The sequence below is a fragment of the Squalius cephalus genome, assembly GCF_949319135.1.
Source record: "Squalius cephalus genome assembly, chromosome: 13".
In the NCBI taxonomy this organism is placed as follows: Eukaryota; Metazoa; Chordata; class Actinopteri; order Cypriniformes; family Leuciscidae; genus Squalius; species Squalius cephalus.
In genome coordinates, this window is record NC_137134.1 from 5,880,316 (window position 1) to 5,900,855 (window position 20,540).

Consider the following 20,540-nt stretch of genomic DNA (forward strand, 5'->3'; position numbering starts at 1 on the left):
ATTTAGAAGTAGGAAATTACTAGTCATCCAATTTTTTATATCCGCTATGCATTCCGTTAATTTTGTGAATTGATAAGTTTCGTCAGGGCGTGAAGAAATATACAGCTGAGTATCATCGGCATAACAGTGAAAGCTAATGCCATGTTTCCTAATGATATCTCCTAATGGTAGCATGTACAGAGTGAACAGCAGCGGTCCTAGTACTGAGCCTTGTGGTACGCCATACTGAACTTGCGATCGATAAGACATCTCTTCATTTACTGCTACAAACTGATAACGGTCAGATAAGTATGATTTAAACCATGCTAATGCAATTCTACTAATGCCAACATAATTTGAGTCTATTTAAAGGGCTGGTATAACACCCCTTTCATAAGATGTAAAATAAGTCTCCAGAGTGTGTATGTGAAGTTTTACCTTAAAATACCCCACAGATATTTTTATATATAATGCACCGTTTTGTGTCTGTTCCTTTAAATGCAAATGAGCTACTGCTCCCGGCACATGGGGCGGAGCTTCAAGGGCTTTCACTCACACAGACATGCACTGAAAATTTCAACAACTTTTAGCCTTTTATGTTCAAACCGGATTCAGACAAAGATGGAGAGACTCAAGACGAAGTGACATGTAGAGGCAACAGATTTCTGAATGGTTAGTTGGTGAATTTATGTAGCTGATATGTAGTTATCTTCTAATCCAGGGGTATCCAAACTCAGTCCTGGAGGGCCACTGTCCTGCAGAGTTTAGCTCCAACCCAATTAAACACACCTGAACCAGATAATCAGACCTTGATTATCTGGTTCAGGTGTGTTTAATTGGGGTTGGAGCTAAACTCTGCAGGACAGTGGCCCTCCAGTCACTAGGCTCGTTTGAGATGAGCAAAATCTGCGCAGAATCGATCACCGGTGATCAGCGCGAGATGCATGCCGGTTAGAAATGTGTCCGAGTGCGGTCCGCCTTGCTCTGATGTCATGCTGACGTATGTCAAAAATCTCTCGCGAGCGCAAGGCGCACCTGTCGGATTCTGTAGTCGAGCGCAGTTGCTCTCCACCGACTGCGCTGATCAAAAGCATGATGGGAAACGACTTGCTGACGACACAGCTTGATGTTCATTGGTTTAAACAACAGTGATGTATTGATCTCTTTTAAAAAGTTTGATTTTAAAACTGATATCATGTTTTATGTGTATACGTTATGTGTGAATATTCCCAAACTATCTAACAGTGCGATCTCTATGGGTTATGCAACGTAATTAAAAAAAAAAAAAAAAAAAAAAAAAAAAGTCTGTATTAAAGAAAAAAAGACTGATAAACGTATTTGAAATGGAATTAAATAAGTAGGCTACTTTGGGTGTCTTGTTCATTATATTTATTTTCTTATAAAAGCAACAGAACTTAAATTCCATCCAGTTTATTAGCAACACTGTGCACGAGCATGAATCCGGTGAATCCTGCGATATCCGTCTTTGATCTCGCAGGTGTCAGATCCACTGCGAGAAGAGAGAACTGTCCGGCTTGCCTGCGCTTTCTTCACTCCTCCTCTCACTGCAGACGCCTACTCTCGCCTACATTTCAGTCGAGGCAAGGCGCATCTCAAACAAGCCTACTGTAGCATATTCTGACATGATAATCTATAAATCGTGTTCAGGGGGCGGGGTTTATGTAAATTTTAGGGTTGGTGATGTCACTAACGGGGGAATGTTGTTTGCCGTTTGTTGTAGTCCTTAAAAAGCGATTTCTTTAAAAGCAAATACCTCCCTTTGCTCTGAACTTTGAGCGTTGTAACTTTGCAGATGTTGTTTATGCTCAAACAGCAACATTACACACTAACTAAAGTTAGAAAAGTGATATCATATTCAACCACCCCTTTAAAAGAATGTTGTGGTCGATAGTGTCAAATGCAGCACTGAGATCGAGTAACACCAAGAGATACAACCACGATCGGATGATAAGAGCAAATCATTTGTGACTCTAATGAGAGATTTTAAAAAAAAATTAAAGCAGAAAAATTAAATTAAACTCCCTGCAGTTTTCCACCAAAAGAAAAGCTTGATGATTTAACCTTTTAAAATGAAAAATTAAATAAATTTATAGTATTGTAAAAACAGTGTAATTTTAAAGTTATACTGTTAGATTTTTTAAAAATACTAATGAATTTTTTTATAAAAATTACAATAGTAATATTTCTTCTTTTTTTTCATTTTATTTAGTAATAATAATAATAATAATAATAATAAAAATAATAAAAATAAAAATAAACACCTTTTAAAATTGTAATCACAATTTTTAATTAAACACAATTGGATTTTCCCCAAATTGTGCAGCCCTAATACGTACAATAAAATGAACATAAGTTGCATTAAACAAAATACAGAATGTCTTCCCTTTAACGCATTTATTGATGTACTGAACAATAAAAACAAAAATCCCAAATTATTTTAAACAAAAAATAACGTACATCTTGTTTTATACTTATTTAAATATTTAACACAAAGATAGTCATTTAAATATTTAACATAAAGAGTCATTAGCACAAAGAAAACTGAAATGGTCAAACAAAAGATTCATGCATGTACATTATGCAGTGGATTGCACCGCAGAAGCTCATGAGGAGAGATGGGAACACCAACACGGGAACGCTCTCCATCTCCGTATCATGGAGGTCACCATCCACATTATACACCAAAACAAACACACTTAACAGTCGGCTGTTATTCTAATTAAATCTTTAAACGTATATATTTTAAACGTATGTCTTAAAAAGTAAACTTTTAAGAAAAAAGAAAGAAAAAAAAAAACATGAAATATTTCCTGTCATTAGAGTCATGTTTGCATGACGTTGCACGTCTTCACTCATTCAGGCCTTGTGTGTTTTGTTTGTCTTGAACGAGACCTGTAAAACTCTGTCCCCGAGCCGGTACCCATTCAAACTGGCGATTGCAACAGCAGCCTCGTCATAATTTGTCATGGTGACAAAGCCAAATCCTTTGCACTTGTTTGTGTTGAAGTCTCGTATGACCTTTACGTTAGTCACAGCGCCAAATGGGCCAAACATCTGCCAGAGGACGTTCTCGTCGGCGTCTGGCGCCAGATTATACACAAAAATGCACCAGCCCGTACCAGCGTGACCCGGAAGATTGATGCCCGCCAGGCTGGTGACCCCATCAATGGACATGGGTGAGAATCTACTGCCAAAAACAAACAAAAACAGCATTTCAGCTAAAATGAAGATCATTTTCTATGGTACAGTAGTACGCTGCCAAGAAGCTGTACTGTTCAGTAAAGGGCAACACGTTCCTTTCTATTAACATCTTTAAAAAAAAAAAAAAAAAAAATGTATTTTTATTATATTAAGATGCAGACAATGTAAATAAGTTTTAATGCCTCAGCAAGCTCAGGCTGATCTGCAGCGAGTGACAGACTTAGTGATTATAAAAAGGAGCATTAATGCATTTACTCACTGTGCATTATGCACAATTTGGATAGTTTAATAATTTTGTTACAAACCACAAATGTCTCTGAACAAACTACTTTAGCCAGATCAAACAGAGTTGACATTCTCAGCTGAAGTGATGTTAAAAACAAGAGAAACCATTTGTTTATTAGGCTTTTCAATCCATAAATCTCCAGCGTGGACTAACTGAAGTAACACTAAATGCAACACCATGGTATTTTGTGAGATATGTGGTTCATTCATTCATTCAAATAGTTTAATGCACAGCTAGCTGTGGATTACACCGCTTATACCATGGTCATTTGCCTGCGTTGACAACTTAAAGCTGTTATTGATGTATTGGCAGTAGCAAGTCTCAGTACTTGTTCTGCAGCAGATCTATTCCGCCAAGATCAAATACATGAACATTGCCATATCAATCACCATGCCAATCTCTCCCGAGAGTTGTCATGACAGAAATACCAGTTTTATAGAACCAATATACCAGAAGTATTTTATCATCTGAAACTTTGCACGTTTTACTTTCTTGACATTAATTGCATTACTTAAGATGCTGTGGAATATAAATTGCAGCAAAGCGCACATTTTCATTTGTGCTGAATGAGAGAAGTATGTGAGCCCAAGTTTAATGCGCTATCCATTTCACAAACGAAGGTAATTTTAAAGGACTTGTGGAGAGGAGGGAACTTAAATACATGTTTACAATATTTATAATGGTTTATAAAGATTTAGTTTTCACCGGTATTTTACATTATTATATCCAGAAATAATAAAATATGACATATACAGCAATGCAACTTATGAATTTTTTTTTCTCTTAAAAGCAACGTTGACCAAGTGTGACTTTACAGAGAAAAAAAGTTAGAAACCATATTGTTACTTTTTGCCATGGTATAACCTGTGGTTATCATGATCTACAAATGTCTATGATACTATAAAAGCAGACTTATTCTGGAGCCCTGCCACAGTAAAATCACTAAAACACTGATTTCCAACAAGCAGCAGCAGAATGTAACATACCTCTTGACTCCATATGCCATGTTGAGCAGATTATCCAGCCTGAAACATGCACACACATAAAATGAAATCACGCTCAAGTTAAAGTCAGCCCCAGTGCAGTGATCCTGAACCAGTGTGCGGGTACCTGAATCTCTGGGCCTGCTGCGCCAGCGGTCCTGGGTATCGTCTGTTGGGCGACTGGTACAGGTGAGACAGCAGCGCCTGGCTGCTTTTCTGACTGGGGTTGTTGGCAAATTTCACTGTGATTGGCTCGGTGGCGCCTGGTGGTTTCTGTCCATTCAGACCTTTAATGGCTTCCTCAGCCTCAACGCGCCGGTCAAATCGGATGAAGCCCACACCTCTGGACACGCCTGAACAACACAAAAAATGACTATAAATATGACTAAACTAGGACCTGTCCTGCGACAAACTAATTTGGTAAATTATAATTGCTGTACCATATACTGAACAGAGAGAATTTGATTAACAGGGCACGGAAACAGACACACCATGAAACATTGCAACTTAGCGATTCACTGATTTCGACAACTGAAAACATTTGTCAGGTGGCGTTTAATTAGACCCGTTTTGATGATGCACGTGAACTGATAGACTCTTCCTCTTTACTTCTAGTTATAGCATGACAAACCTAAATGAACATTAGATGGTTGCTGAAAAAATAAAATAAAAAAAAACCTGTACAAGTTACTGAAATTAATAAGGTCATTGCTCAGTTTCAACTGTGGAAAGACTTCAATAAAAACAGCTTGTAAACAATGTCACATTACGTTAAATTTACCTCAGGAAAGCCTTAAACATTTAAATTTAAATAGTAGGGCTGGGAATCGATAAATAAATAAATAAATAAATAAATAAAAACAAACAAACTGATACCTTAACTTCGATATCGGTTCCTGAACGGCATTTTTTTTTTTAATACCAATTTTATTACATTACTTCAAAAAAAACTTTGGTTTTATTTTTATTTTTTTTCAGTTTTTTTACTTTTTTACACAATATTAAAAATAAAGACAGGAAATTACATTCACAAACATGTTGATAAATTTAATTTAGGTAGGACTTAAATTCAGTATGTGAAATAAAAACCTGCAGATTTTGCAACTCATTCCATGAAGCTGGAGCACTGTAACTAAAAGCAGTTTTGCCAAACTTTGTTTTAGTTTGTGGAACATCATACAGTGTGTATCTACATGATCTTAGATTATATTCAGATCTACTGGATGCCAAGAGTGTAGTTAAATATGAAGGAGTGTGTCCAGTTATTGATTTGTACACAAAGGTCAACCAATGATGAAACAATGAAAATGATATTGAAATGCATTTCTTGCAGTCCCCTCTGATAACAGATCACTCTAAATTGTAATTTAGACATGCATTTTCTGTGAAGCTGCTTTGAAACGATATGTACTGTGAAAAATACTATACAAATAAATGTGAATTTAATTAAATACAGACTGGGGGGCGGGATATATGCCTCGCGCTCAGCACACATAAGGCTTGCCGCAAAGCAAGCCTAATTATTATGAATGTGTCAGAAAAAAAAAATAGCAAAGAGATTAAAATTTTAATTGTTTAATAATAAACTAGTGTTTTCCTAGTGTTAGTTGGCTGCAGAGATGAAGATGACGATGCCGACTCGTCACTCCTGTAGTACAGTGAACCCGCGCGCACCTATAGAGAGAAACTTACCTTTTATTTGGATTACTTAAACTATTTGTTTTGAATTCGTTCATTTAAAAGTAGACCTATTTTAAGCTTCTATAGGCCTATTTCTCATGTCGGTGAGGCAAGTATCCTATCCTATCGAAGACGGAGCAACTTTCTGCTCTCAGGTTTATTCTGTGCGCTGGTAAGTGCTTCATCAGGTTTGTCATGTTGCTGGTCTTGGAAGCAATTATCTTGTCGCAAATATTAGATCGAGTATGGTGAAATGTAGCCACACTTTTGATCTTTTCCACATATTTTCCATCTATGGGATCTGGGACGCTTAAACGGATCAATAACAGTGCGAGTCACTGAAAAACAAGACATGTTTCGATACTATCGAGGCAATTCGGTCGGTACTTAAGAAGTATCGAACTCGATACCTAGCCCAATAGAATAGAAACAATTATGCCATTAAAGTTCTTTCTTTCTTTTTCTTTCTCTTTCTTTCTTTCTCTTCCTTTCCCTTTCTTTTTCTTTCTATTTCTTCCTTTCCCTTTCTTTCTATTTCTTCCTTTCCCTTTCTTTCCTTTCTCTTCCTTTCCCTTTCTTTTTCTTTCTATTTCTTCCTTTCCCTTTCTTTCTATTTCTTCCTTTCCCTTTCTTTCCTTTCTCTTCCTTTCCCTTTCTTTTTCTTTCCCTTTCTTTTTCTTTCCCTTTCTTTTTCTTTCCCTTTCTTTTTCTTTCCCTTTCTTTTTCTTTCCCTTTCTTTTTCTTTCCCTTTCTTTTTCTTTCCCTTTCTTTTTCTTTCCCTTTCTTTCTTTCTTTCTTTCCCTTTCTCTTTCTTTGTTTCCTTCTTTCTCTTTTTTTTGAGAAAAGTTAGTTTTCGGCTAAATGAAAACATCTGTTACTGGTGTATATTTCAGGTTTGCTCTGAGGAGACGAGACTGCATCTCAACCCCTCAGTGGCAGTTCAAGTTGTGCCAGGAGGGACAACATCTACACTAACTCACAACTGGCCCAGTGCAATGGGGACTATCAAGGAGACCTCCTCACCTCTAGGGGGACGTCACTCAAGCCGTAGGCCTTTTTCTGACTATGTTTTTTATTTTATGGCCGAGTACACCTGGTTGTTAACGTTAGGAAGCGTTTTCGTTCTCACTGAGAAAGGAACACTACGGAGACCGAGGGGAGTACTACATGGGTTAGAGTCCCTGTGGTGGGCTCCCCCTGACGAGGGGGATTACCAGCTTCACAGTGACTATTGACAGAGCAAGCTCCATCCAGGAGGAGGACACTGGGTTCACAGAGAGGGACACTAAACAGTGAAAGAATACATCGTATGGGGTCACTGTTAAGGCACCACTACATACAGAGCACTAGCCAGATTACAATGGTTCACCTAAAAAAGGGGCATACCACGAGTAATGGGCCTGGTAGTGAGCTCCTCTACCGGACTCATCTACTGCAATAGTGCTGAATGTTGGAGAAGGGTGGCCTAGGGCAGGGGTCGGCAACAGCCGGCCCGCAGGCCAAAACTGGCCCACCAGCGCCAGATTATTTTGATAGCAGCTGGTTCTGAAATAGATCTGTCATGACAGCAACAGTTACTCACAATCACTTCGTCTTTAGTGATTTTGCCTTCAAAATAACATCTATATTCTTTACAAACAGCGACAACTTCGTTGCGGATAAGACACACCGGCTTTGCATTCACAAAAAATTAGGTAGGAAGAACGGTTGTCTTTCCATTCTTCTTTGTATGCCCTATTTTTGCTGTCAATTTTCTTCTTTAGACTTTGATAGTGCCATTTTCTCACTAGCTAGCTTAAATGTTAACATCACTCTGCACATGACATAATAGCGTACCTCCAGCACAACAATTAAAAAAAAAAAATGCAGTTTAGTAGGTGAGGATGCAAAGGAAAAAGTGTAAAAGTAGGCTACGTCAAACTTATTCAAGTCCTCTTATTTTTTTTAGTTATTTTTATCCATTCCACATCTCCCACATGTGTTTTAGCAAGGTGGTCTGTGTTGCAAGATGCCGCAATATATTGGGAGACGTGGGTCAGACATGATTTTGACCACTTCATTAAGTTTTGTTTTGTAGAAAGCCTTTCTTTAAAGTGAATTCTTAATTTTAATCAATGTTTCATCAATTGCCTGGATTTAATAAATAAGAAGCTAATATAGCAGACAATATAATCAGAACATGGAGGCGCCGGCGCGATTGCGTTGCTCATGAACTGGAGCTCGTCTCGAAACTCAGCGTATAAGCTGCCTCACAGACATGAGATGTATAGCTTGAAATGTCTACATTTAAACAAAACAATTCAAAACGAAAAGAAACTTTGACTACTCTCTGATTATGTAAGCTGTATGAAATGTGCATTCCCTAGGCACGTTCACTATGAGGTCACTATTGCAGCCTACACTGACACAGAAAACACTAGTTTATTAATGAACAATTAAAATGTCTCCTTGCTATATTTGAAACATTCATAACGTTGCTGTCCGATGAAAACTGTCAATATGAAACACGACTTGGCCATTCTAATTAATGATCGGAAGAATGCGTATCGACCACTGTTACTGTAAAATATGCACGTATGTCCATTTAAACTCGATTTTGGTCAAATGTGGATTATATCATTACACTGGCAAGAATATGGTTACATTTAAAGATGCCGTACCAAGTATGACAACGCTACGTACAACTGCTTTTGAAATTATGGTGTTTTTTTCACTTCCTGAAAAGTAACCGTTTTGGACATACCTGAGTTTCATCGGGCAGCGATGATAATCATTACTTTTGCTGTTTTTTTTTTGTGACAGCTTTTAGACTCGTTATTGGCAGCGTCACCCTCTGGTTGCATTAAAGCGCCACAACCGCATCAGCACCGAAAACATGGGTATTTTTTTAAAACAATAAATCGCACAACCTATTTGATATTCTATAATTAAATCAACTAATTGAATATTCAAAAATCATGACTCATCCCTAGTCACTACTGGTTTATTAATTTATCCAGTGTAAAACCCGGACTTTTTTTTTTATGATGGTCCTACTACAGTATTTAACACAGAGTAACAGCTCACTACCAGTTACTAAAGACACTGTAACAGTCTGTCACAGGCAATTCTAGTGCATTTTTCATCAATTAATTTCTTAAATTATCCTTTGACTATGTTTTGGCCCGCCAAGTAGTGGCGAATTTGCCGTCCCCTGGCCTAGGGATTACCATTTATGGAAAACCATAACTGGACCTGAAAGGTGCTAATGCAAGCACTACAACCAGTTTGTCAGAGTATTACCTGGTAATACCCAAGACTTGAGGCGAAACTATTTCCATGCGAAGATTATACATTTTACAAACTTTTTTTGGAGATAGCCTTCCCCTTCTGCTGACTTCCTTAACCTGTTAAGCCTCACCAGTGCGTTGGCGCACTGAAGCGTTTTTTTTTATATATAGCTCAAAGTTACTATCAGATTTAATGTTATACTTCGACAAACTATACATCATTAAAAAGATATAAGACTCAAGTTTCAGTATTTGACCACTATTGTATTCTGAGAAACTTATAGCGACAGTTATTTCTTAATTTGTGTCAGGAGTTATGAAATGTAAAAATGAGTCGATACCTTTGATATGAATTATGCGCGTCAGCCGCTTTCATTCATAAAAAACTCCCGTGCTGTCGTCATGACAGCGATACACAAAACAACGTCCCTCAGGGCTTTAGCTCAAAAATGTGCAGATTTGGAGAAATATTGATATATTCTCATAGATTCACATCATATTTCTATAGACAGGAATAATATTTATTGAATTTATACCCAAATGCGTCGATGTAATCATTATGAGCGCTTGCATACTCTGATACTGTGTTTTCAATCCATACCAACAGCCTGAGGGCGCTATATGCACAATAATTGTCCATATATGGAACATGAAGAAGAGCCATGATCATGTGACATTCCAGGACGTCACTGATACACACAAAGCTACAGAGTTCGCGCTGTAAAATGCAGATACAGATGTTTTGAAGATAATAAACATGATTGCAATGATATTTGAGTTACCTGTGTTTTTCAAGACATGCCAGGTATTTTCATAATAATAGATTATATTTATAATGTAATGCTAATCTATATAGACTATCATTGTGCAGAACAGTATACAATAGTATATTTTCTGTCAGATTTTTTTATCTGAAGCCAAATTAGATCACAGAAGATTATTTAAAATACTCCACTTGCGTTATAAAAGTAAGTTTGGAGCACAAACATGGTTTTAATCTCATAAATGGGCGTGTATTGATGGTGTGCTAAGCTAACATGCTAGCTAGCCCTAGGTGCACCTGCAACCTAGAAGTTATACTTTTATGTTTTTTTGAATGCTTACTGAAAGTTTCTTTATTCAAGAATGTTCTTTATTCTTTATTTAAAATGTGAGGTGAACTTTGAGAAAAGAAATTAGGGATTGAAACCCTATGAATAGCTTGTGAATAGCCAGTCGTTAGTAACTATAATGCAGACAAAAGAAATGCATATTTCGAGCCATAACCAGGCTGGAGAGGTGTGAATGTGTGCAGGGGGAGACTGAGACTGAATGGGGCTCGTTTGCACCACAAAACAATAGAGACAATATACTGGATAGATGCTTAGAAGATGGCAATAAACAACAGAAGCATCTTAGCGTCAAATCAAAATAAAGTCAACTGACATGGTCTTGAAAAACATTTAACTAAATACAGAGTTTTGGACTTATTATCTTCAGATTTTAAACATAAAATGTTTAGACATGTGGCTTTAGCTGTAGTGCATTTCTAGATTGCTCCAGTGCCAACTTCAATTTTATTTTCATGAGGATGTTTCATAAAAATTAATTTCTAATAACTTTACAAAACTTTGAAGCTATTTATAACAATTTTTGTCATTATGACAATAATTAATTCTACATTTACAATAAACTGCCAGGTGTCAGCTTTCAAATGAGACCATACTTGTGCTTTTAGTACAAAGGGTTCATGAACTGTATCTGTTTCAGTTTGGGTATGTCATTTCTGGGGATTTTTCAAAAGTGGGGTTGCAGCTTAACAGGTTAATAGATAGAGCTGTTCAGATTGTCTGAAGCTCTGCGTTCGGTCCAGAGATATTCACAGAGCGTGCATTGGAAACAACAGAGACAGGGCTGGGTCTTTGACATCAGGAGGGATTGATTGCAAGCTCACCACTTGATCCCTGAAGGGAGTAGTGGGAACTTTGGGCACATATCCAGGCCGGGGTCTCAAGACAACGTGAGAGAAGGCTGCCCCAAATTCCAGGCACAAGTCACTAACAGATAAGGCTTGTAGGTCCCCCACCTCCTTGAGGGAGGTCTGCACAATCATTAGGGCCATCTTCATAGAGAGGGTGCTAAGCTAAACTGATCGCAAGGGCTCAAATGGATCTCTCTGCAGGGATTGAAGGACCAAAGAAAGATCCCAAGAAGCGATCTGTGCACCTCTCAGAAATCTCACTATCAGTTTGTGCTTCCCAAAGACCTGCCACCCAGTGTGTCATGGTTAGAAACTGTTGTGGCCACGTACACCTTTAGGGTGGAGCCCAACAGGTGCCTCTCCAGGCCCTGCAGAAGAAAAGTAAGCACAGACCTGATGCCACAACTCTGTGGGTCTTCATCTCAGGAAGCATTCCATGTAGTGAAGAGGTACTGCAACAAGGCATAGAGCCACCTAATAGAGGGGACTCTGGCCTGAGAGATGGCATCGTCACATACTACTTGTCCGAGTTGTCCATAAATAATTTTTGGACTGGAAAGCAGCCTTAGTATCCTGTCGATGGGCAGGCAGTGCTACCTTCCTGCAACTCGACCTCGGGGGTCTGGCTGACGCTCCAGGCGGAGCTTTGGCTCTCGGGGGAAGAGGAACCTGCGACAAGGCAAGATGCGTTTTTTTGCCTCCGTCTGCTTCTTCACTGTCAAGAGCTGTTACTAGAAGTCCTCGACAGTGTTGCCTAAAAGGCCACTTTGGGAGATAGGGGCATTGAGAAAGTGCACTTTCTACTACATCCCACATCTCCACAAGGTTGAGCCATAGCTCCTGGACCACTAACGGAAACACCCCCCGACCCAGTCCCTACTCAAGCAGTTTTGAAGCATGAAGGGCATAGTCAGTGACCGAACGCAGTTCCTGCATTAACTCCGGACTATCCTCGTGCAGATCTTTCAGTGCTTGGTCTGATAGTCTTGCAGGATGGCCATAACATGTGAGGCGGCCTGGGCAGCAGCATTGCAAGCCCTTGCTGTGAGAGACTAGGTAAACTTGCATGACTTGGAGGGGAGCCTCAGCCGATTCCGCCAGGTGACAGTGTTTTTTGCGGGCACAAATACACTGCAATAGTACACTCCACCTGAGGAACGTCCGAGTACCCCCATGCTGCCCCACCATCAAGGGTAGTGAGGACGGAGGAGCCTGCGAAGCATGTTCTGGCAGAGAAAAGTGCCTTCCACGACTTCAAGGTCTCCTCATGCACTTCAGTAAAAAAAAAAATTTAACGGTGTGGCGCAATGTCACGCTCCGACCACAGGTACCAATCATTCAGCTGCGAGAGTTCAGGACAGGCTGGCAGAGACCACTCAAGTCCGATGCTCATGGCTGCCTCAAACTGCAACATCATGCTTAAAGTCATCAGTGTCGGAGGGCATAAGCCCGCCCTCCAATGTTGTGAGTGACACTTTATCTTCCTCTTGAGCCCAGAATGCGAAATTAAGCTGAATATGTCAGAGGTGTTAGGGGCGACCCCTAGTGTTGGCATTTCGACAACATTAAAAGTGATCGACAGAAAAGGAACTTTAATTTTGCTTTCACTAATTCAATAAAAAAAATTATTTTTGATGCATCGCTAAGAACAATCCACATACATACACTGAAGAGTATTATGACCAATCACGGGTGACGTGATTAACGTTGATCATCTAACAAAGCCACATATTAACGACTGGGTAGATCAGATGGTAATCAAAACAATCAGTTATCGTAATCAACGTGTTGAATGCAAGAGAAATAGGCAGGAATAAAGATCTGAGCGACTTTGACGAGGGGAAATTGTTATGGCGAGGGTTAGAGTATCTCTGAAACGGTAAAGCTTGTGGGCTGCTCCCGGTATTGCGACCCCAGCAAACAGGTGGTCTACTGTGGCACAATTTTAATGAAGGCTATGGGAGGAATGAGTCAACGCAGTGCATCTCATTCTGCTGCATATGAGGCTGCGGAGCTGCAGACCAATCAGAGTGCCTATGATGACCCTTGTCCACCATCAAAAGCCCCAACAATGGGCACACAGGCGTCAGAACTAGACCTTGGTTCAGTGGAAGAAGGTCGTCTAGTCCAATGACTCCCGTTTTTTTTTTACATCACGTTGACGGCCATGTACGTGTGTGCCATTTGCCTGGGGGAAGTGACGGCACCAGGATGCACTGTGGGATGAAGACAAGCCTGTGTAGGGAGTGTGATGCTATGGTGTTGCCCTGGTCTCAAAATTCCCCAGATCTTAATCCAATTGCCCGTACGCAAAGACCCGCCCCCTTTAGTTACTGTTGCTATGTCCGACAAGCCACGCCGCTCTCACGCCCCACCATGTTCTCACGCAGTGTAAAATATATCGCGGAGCAGAGAGGACACTGACAAGGCACTGACAGACAGGACAGACCAGGTTACTTTTGATAGGAAACAGTCTCAACTTTCAAATTTGGTAATTTATTAATGAAATTTAAACAAATACCGTTTTGTGGCTCTTTAATGTGTCTGACAGATCGCTGTAGAGCCTCTTAAAGCTGCTTGTGAACCGATCATCTCTTCCTTCGTTAATTTATAGCATCAAATAAACATGAATGAACATCAGAAGGAATGTTGTATTAGCCGTGGAAAGACGTCAGTACACGCCGTTTTTCAAGTTCAAATCCTCCAACGTTAACCCCCTGGGGTCGGCAGTATCACCGGCGATACCAGCTCGCTTTTTTTTTTTATCAGTGTAAAAGAGACTCATAAATACTCTGTTGACTTTGATTTTCCATAGGAGTTTCATACATCAATCTCTCCTGTTAAGTGTGTATTTTTTTGTGTATACTCACAATAAAAACAAAGTGTTGTGCTTTTTGCCAAATAAAGAAAAATAAACATGATGCGAGTTCTGCCTTCTCTCGGTCAGTTAAGTCCACTCTGAAACACGTCCGAAAATGAACCATAACTCAGCGAATACTCAGTCAAACAGTCACACAGACACACAGGCATGAAGCTTGAATTCTCTTCTTTTAAATGAAGTAATTTTTATAAAAAAACAAATATTCTCAGTTTATGCAATCTGTATGAAAAGAGAGAGATGTCAGTCGTTCTCATCTCAGCTCATTATTTTTAATTTGACCCCGCCCACGGAGAGCGCGCGCTATTCAAACACAAATGACTGAGGCAATTCTTGCAAACTTGTGAACGCCCCCATATCAGCTCGAGAAAACACATCAAGCTTATTCAGATCATTGTACTTGTTTAACACCGTCTCGCAGCGCTGTGAGGAATAATACTATCGTAATAATAATAATAATAATAATAATAATAATAATAATAATAATAATAATAATGGAAAATGGACCTCAGAAGTGCGGGTATTTCGAGGACAACGGATCCTGAGCTATGGAATACTGTAGTAAGTTTTTTTTTTCATTCTCAAGTGAATCGCGTTTCTGTGTGTGAATGAATGAACGGCAGAGATGTGCGCTGTTTATCACAACTGGCAAAAAGACGGTTTAAATTTGAATCGCATTTCTGTGTGTGAATGAATGATCCGCTTTTAGCAAACTGTATTGCTATAATGAGTAAAAATCGACTGAAATATGTTGAAATAAAATGTATTTGTATAAGCAACGTATTAAACTGCAAATTAACTTTTATATTTCTTCAATTTTTGCTCATATGTTAAATATAGTATGTTTTGTCAAAAATAAAGTAATCAAATAATATGTTATAGTGTTTATTCCAATGTAGCCTAGGCTATATTCAAGTAATGAATCCTTAACTTTGAAATATGTATGATAAAATGTATACTTTAGTTTTCAAAAAGAAAGATTACACTTGAATTGTTGTTGTAATTGTAACCTTTTTAATAAAAAAATATATATTTACAAGGTAGATGTAAACAAACTATTAAAAGGTAAATATAAGTCTTTTCTTTAAATAATTTTTATTGTGTTTTATTTAATTTTGACAAATTTGGGGAGAGGATAAATATTCCAAAACTGAAAATACAGTATGAGAATTAACTGCACAATTACTAGACATGTTTTCCTTGGATATTATAGGCCAATTTGCAAGCACAATTTGTGGAAAAATAAAAAAAAATTGAGATGCTTCCAACTGTTGCTCTTGCATTCTTTCTTGTGGCTCAGTGACACACCTGAATGAATGGCTCATTAAGTATGCAGGCCCCATTGTCTCCTCAGGTGCGAACCACTAAATATGCATGATGGTGTTGGATCGTTGACACCCCCCTCGCATATTGCCTTTCCAAACAGAAAGTGTTTTGCAAAATTTAAAGAAATTTTGAAGAAAAAACTCCAGGGCGACAACATCCATTAGTCAAAAGTCTTATTGACACATATTTAGTATATGTTTTGTGGCCTTATTTCAGAAACTTTAGTTTTTAGTTTTTTCAATAACCATGCATAAACATTCTCTCAAAAATACAAACATGTACATTCATGTTGCTCACATATTATGGTAGCCATGTTTGTGCTAAATAGAGTGTAATTACACCTTTGCCATTAATATGTTTATAAGCAACTGAAAAAAGCACAAATGTCAGGGCATGTCAGAACATCTCAAGGTCCCCAAAAACACCTTAGACCCCAGAGGGTTAATCTACTAACTCTCCTGACTGCTTTGTCGGATTAAAATGGCGGATTCGGCGTATGGCGAATTATGATTGGTCAGATCGCCTGTCAATCAAACTCCCTGCGCAGGGTCAATTGAGCATCTGTGGGATGTGCTGAACCAACAAGTTTGATCCACTGCGTCTCCACCTCACAACCTATAGGATTTGGATCTGCCGCTACGCTAATGTCTTAGCGCCAGATACCAGAGGACACATTCAGGGCTCTTGTAGAGTCCATGCCTTGGCGGGTCGGCGCTGTTTGACAGCACGCGGAGGACCAACAGCTAGTGCTGTAGCGGTGCGTCGACGTCGACAAAAATTTCGTCGACATCATATTTTTGCGTCGACACTTCTTTATTTTTTTTATTTTTTTGCACCGTTCCCGGACATACAGCTCGCCACACACACGTGGGAGACCGAAACATTGCAGAATGGATTAAATTGGCCAATTAGTCATTAATGAATTATCATTGGCCGTGAATAAAATGAAGAGTTTGGTTCAAAAACGCGATAAACGCCATTTTTCAAAAAATTGAGTTCCCGCAAAAATCAGTATTGTATAGGGTCGGTATTGAAAAGTCAATTTTTAAATCTTACTTGAAATGCGATATCCGGCATGTTATTCTGTCATGTTTTCTCCCTTTCTTTCCAAACCGCGACAAACGCCAGTCTCCTTTCTGCAGTTAAATCCGCTCAACCAATCACAGCGCACCATTCCACGCATTGTAAACAGTAACGGCGGCGCTTTGAATACACCCGGCATCCTAGTTTTCCTTATCTACTTTGTACTTTTTAATCAACAAACAAACAAAAAAAAATAATACATTTGACGGCATTGATGAACCTGTGGTGGTTTCTGCCGTAGGGAAGAAACGTACGCCATCGAAATCTAATCATTTACGTGAGGAGAGAAAGAAGATGAGGCACGCGGGAGGAGGAAAAATGCCGATTGTAGCTTGTTCTCACACGACAGCATCAAACTTCTGTCACGCTGACACGTTAACCCCAGGGGATCTTTAAAAAAAAACAAAAAAAAAGTTCCATTCTTGTACTCAAAGTCAACAAAAACCGAGCAGGACCAAGCCATTTTACAGCTGATCGCCGTCAAAAAAGTTCAGGAGGTATTTCTTAGCGATGGCTGATTTAATGTATGTTTAGTCCAGTACGTGCCTGTATAAGATTAGTACTGACCGAGTTCAGAGGCTGTCATCCGTGGATCAACTTACTTTGTTGTATTTTCAACAGTTTCAATATGAAAAATAACTTTTATATTGATTCAATGAATTTATTGCATTTCTGGGGAAAAAATAATCTTTATAATAAATCTTTGAAAATCAAAATCTGGATTTGAATTTATGTTATTATAACCTAAATATGCTATGTGAAAGTTTGAAACAGAAAATAGCTGTTTTCATCTTGCCACTTTCTTGGTAAAGAAAACACATTTTTTACTAAAATTAATCAAAATGGATTCATCACGTTTATACTATAATATTCAGAAGTAAACAGTGTAGCTGACAGTGTTTATGTCACAATGTTTATTTTTAAACCACAACCTTCTTGGGGCTTCTTTTACCTATATATTTAATGATATCTTTTGCATTTCTCATCCAAACAACGTCAAAGTTGGCACTGCACTTACTCGTGCCCGTTTCTTTTTTCTGTATGACCATAAATGACGGAGTAATTTAAGTTTATAGTGCTACAATGTGAAGAAAATACGACACAGGGGTGACACAGGGGTGCAAACACATGTATGGTCAAAAAAGAGAGAGGTAATCGAAGCCCTCGTCCCGCAGCAAATATCCAGATACTACATTGCCACCATCCCCAACCCACCCCTATAGGCACATAGAGTCAAATGAAATTTAGAAAAACTATCTTGCACTTCTTCTTCTTGCTTTACTGCTACTTCCTGAAAACAATTTCACCTGATGATTTGAATAGCTCTTTTTGTAAAGAATTAATAATTCTAGGATGATTGGGGTAATTGTGTAGGGTAGGCCTAGTGCATCTGCATAGAAACTAATAAACAAAATACAAATATAAATACAATAAAACACAAATACACGAGAAATAAAGCAGTGCTTTATGTTTTTCAGGTAAATTAACTGTATTAAGTATTAATACAGTTCATCTTTTGACAAAACGTGATTTTTCTCTTTCTCTTTTGTTGTTTGATTAACTTTGGTGACACAAATAGCTGCAGGTATATTGGGTGCTGTCCCTTTAAGACGAATGCCGGTTTATTTTGACTGCGTTTACGGGGAAACTCGTTGAGACGGACACTGGCTTATTTTTTCGTGCTGCGTGCACATGTCTGTTCAAACACAAATAGATAAGAAAAGGGAATTCGGTGTTCACGAACTTCACGTGCTGTCTGCGACTGCGTGGCTCTGTGCGCCGACAGACCATCTACATTTGGATGTTAAACATAATATATATAGCCTGATACAGCAAAGACAACGTCGGCAGTATTGACGGCAAAATAGGCTACAGAATATTTTGTTCTGTAGGCCTATTGACAGGGGCAATATTTGAAAATCGATAATTAGGCCTATTTTTTAAATTACAATTATATATGCATTTGTCAAAACCGAGAGACTTTCAAGCATCAAAATGTAATTTATTAATATGTATTTGCGCCTTCTATTTTGTCTGAAAACTTCCAACACTCTTGCGTGTCTCGTGAAAAATAGGTGTCGGTTGCGGTTCTATTTCTAGCACGCGGTTTCGGCGCTGCTCGAGAAGTGTGTGTGTCAGTGTCACGCAGGCATTGTGCTCTAACACAAGCTCTAACCAGTTAACATGAGAGCCGGCATAAAAACGGACACTCCACGCCACGCAGAGAGAAATGTGATGCAGTGGCAGATCCAGACTTCCAGAGTGAGACAGAAACACTAGTGGTTCACGCTTGCGCACATACTGCTGGTTTGGCGCGCAGTGTTCTGATTCGCTTATTTCCTATTTACTTGTTAGTGGACGCAATCCAGAATTACTGTTGGTTAAATTATAATCAGACCCTCTCAAACCACCCCCCCCCCCTTCCTAAAAAAAAAAAAACTCTTCGGATCTGCACGATTCACACAAGTCACCCAAACTGACGTGAAAAAAGCGGGAGGCGCCGAAAAGCGCGCGGTTTGCACCCCTGAAGACACCTGTCGAGTTTGAAATCCATCGGACTAACGGTTCGAGAGATATGCGAATAACAGACAGGATAATTAATTCCAATTAGTTGTTAGATTAGTTGACTAATCAATAAAATAATCGCCCGACTAATCGTTTAATTAATAATCGTTTACCCCAGCCCTACCAACAGCATATTATGCAGGTGATCAATGTTTTGGCTCAATGGTGTATACATACACACAATTTTGATAGCAATATCACACTTGCGAATGCAACCATATTTTAAATGTGCTTTTTACTTGGCCAAACACAGCACACAGACGAGTGCATGACCCCAGCGTGAAGAGGTCGGTCAAATCTTACCTGTGACCTGGTCCACGAGGATCCTGGAAGTAATGATGCGGCCATACTGCGAGAACAGCTGCTCCAGCTCTTTCTGGGTCATAGTTTTAGGAAGACCGCTCACGTACAGGTTAGCATCACGGATGGACGCTGAGCTTGGTCGAGCATACGACACCTGGACACACACAAACTTAGTGTAGACTCATGTGACAGGCACACACCAACACACACGAGCAGTACATCTATGACAGCAGCCTCATATCAGACTGACCTTACCTTGATGGTCTTGGTCTGCAGTCTGAGTCCATTTAAAGTGTTGATGGCTTTCTCTGCGTCTTTGGGTTCCACATAGTTCACAAAGCCGTAACCCAGACTCTGACCTACACACACACCGAGGTGAGGATTTATAAGAATTGCAGTGTTTTATTAATCTGACTATCACAGTATCTAACACACATGATGTAATATGCACTGTGAGGTGAGCTGTAAAGCCTCCATATGAAAATCAAATCTTTCAAAATCAAACCAAATAAGAGGATTTAACCAGAGACCCAACCAGTTCATATTGATATATCGTCTGACATTTGTCATTTTTCCGTTTGGCCAATAAATGTTGGAAGCGGGACTTTTATTTTGACAGTCGGCACATGTGCAGAGACTCGAAGGAACTCCAGCTTTTTGCTTTCATTAGTTTATTGTCTGGTTAACAATTACATGTAAAATGCTGAAGAAAGTCAAAGAAAATAGTCATATACCAATCAACATTCAGTATATACGCACCTATCATTTACATTTTCAAGTCTTTGAATATCCGATAGATATTTAATTCCATGAACCTCACAAACCAGGGATGGAAATTAACTTTTTTGTGGCCACAGTGGCTGGTGGATTTCAAAATCTACCAGCCACTCAATGTTTTTACCAGCCACTTTCTTGTTTTTAACCGACAATGTGTAACTGCATGTGAAAAATTAATACTACAAGATCTACAATACTTAAGGAGTTTATTTAATCTCAAGTCTCAATG

The 20,540-nt window shown here is 39.0% G+C and overlaps 1 protein-coding gene across 2 annotated transcripts in view; it reads right to left on the reverse strand.

Annotated features, from left to right (window-relative positions):
* Nucleotides 1–2,512: 2,512 nt before the first annotated feature.
* The window catches only part of elavl2 (ELAV like neuron-specific RNA binding protein 2), a 33,480-nt gene continuing 15,452 nt past the window's right edge, over nt 2,513–20,540 (reverse strand). The window contains exons 4-8 of one of the 2 annotated variants that reach the window (XM_079889676.1): nt 19,790–19,893; nt 19,535–19,688; nt 4,598–4,823; nt 4,474–4,512; nt 2,513–3,184 (exon numbers count right to left, since the gene is read on the reverse strand). In XM_079889676.1, coding sequence (XP_079745802.1) covers nt 2,857–3,184; nt 4,474–4,512; nt 4,598–4,823; nt 19,535–19,688; nt 19,790–19,893 — 851 coding nt within the window. In that variant the 3' untranslated portion in view covers nt 2,513–2,856. Of the gene's footprint in view, nt 3,188–4,473; nt 4,513–4,597; nt 4,824–19,534; nt 19,689–19,789; nt 19,894–20,540 lie in introns of both variants that reach the window. The other variant, XM_079889675.1, reaches the window with a different exon arrangement.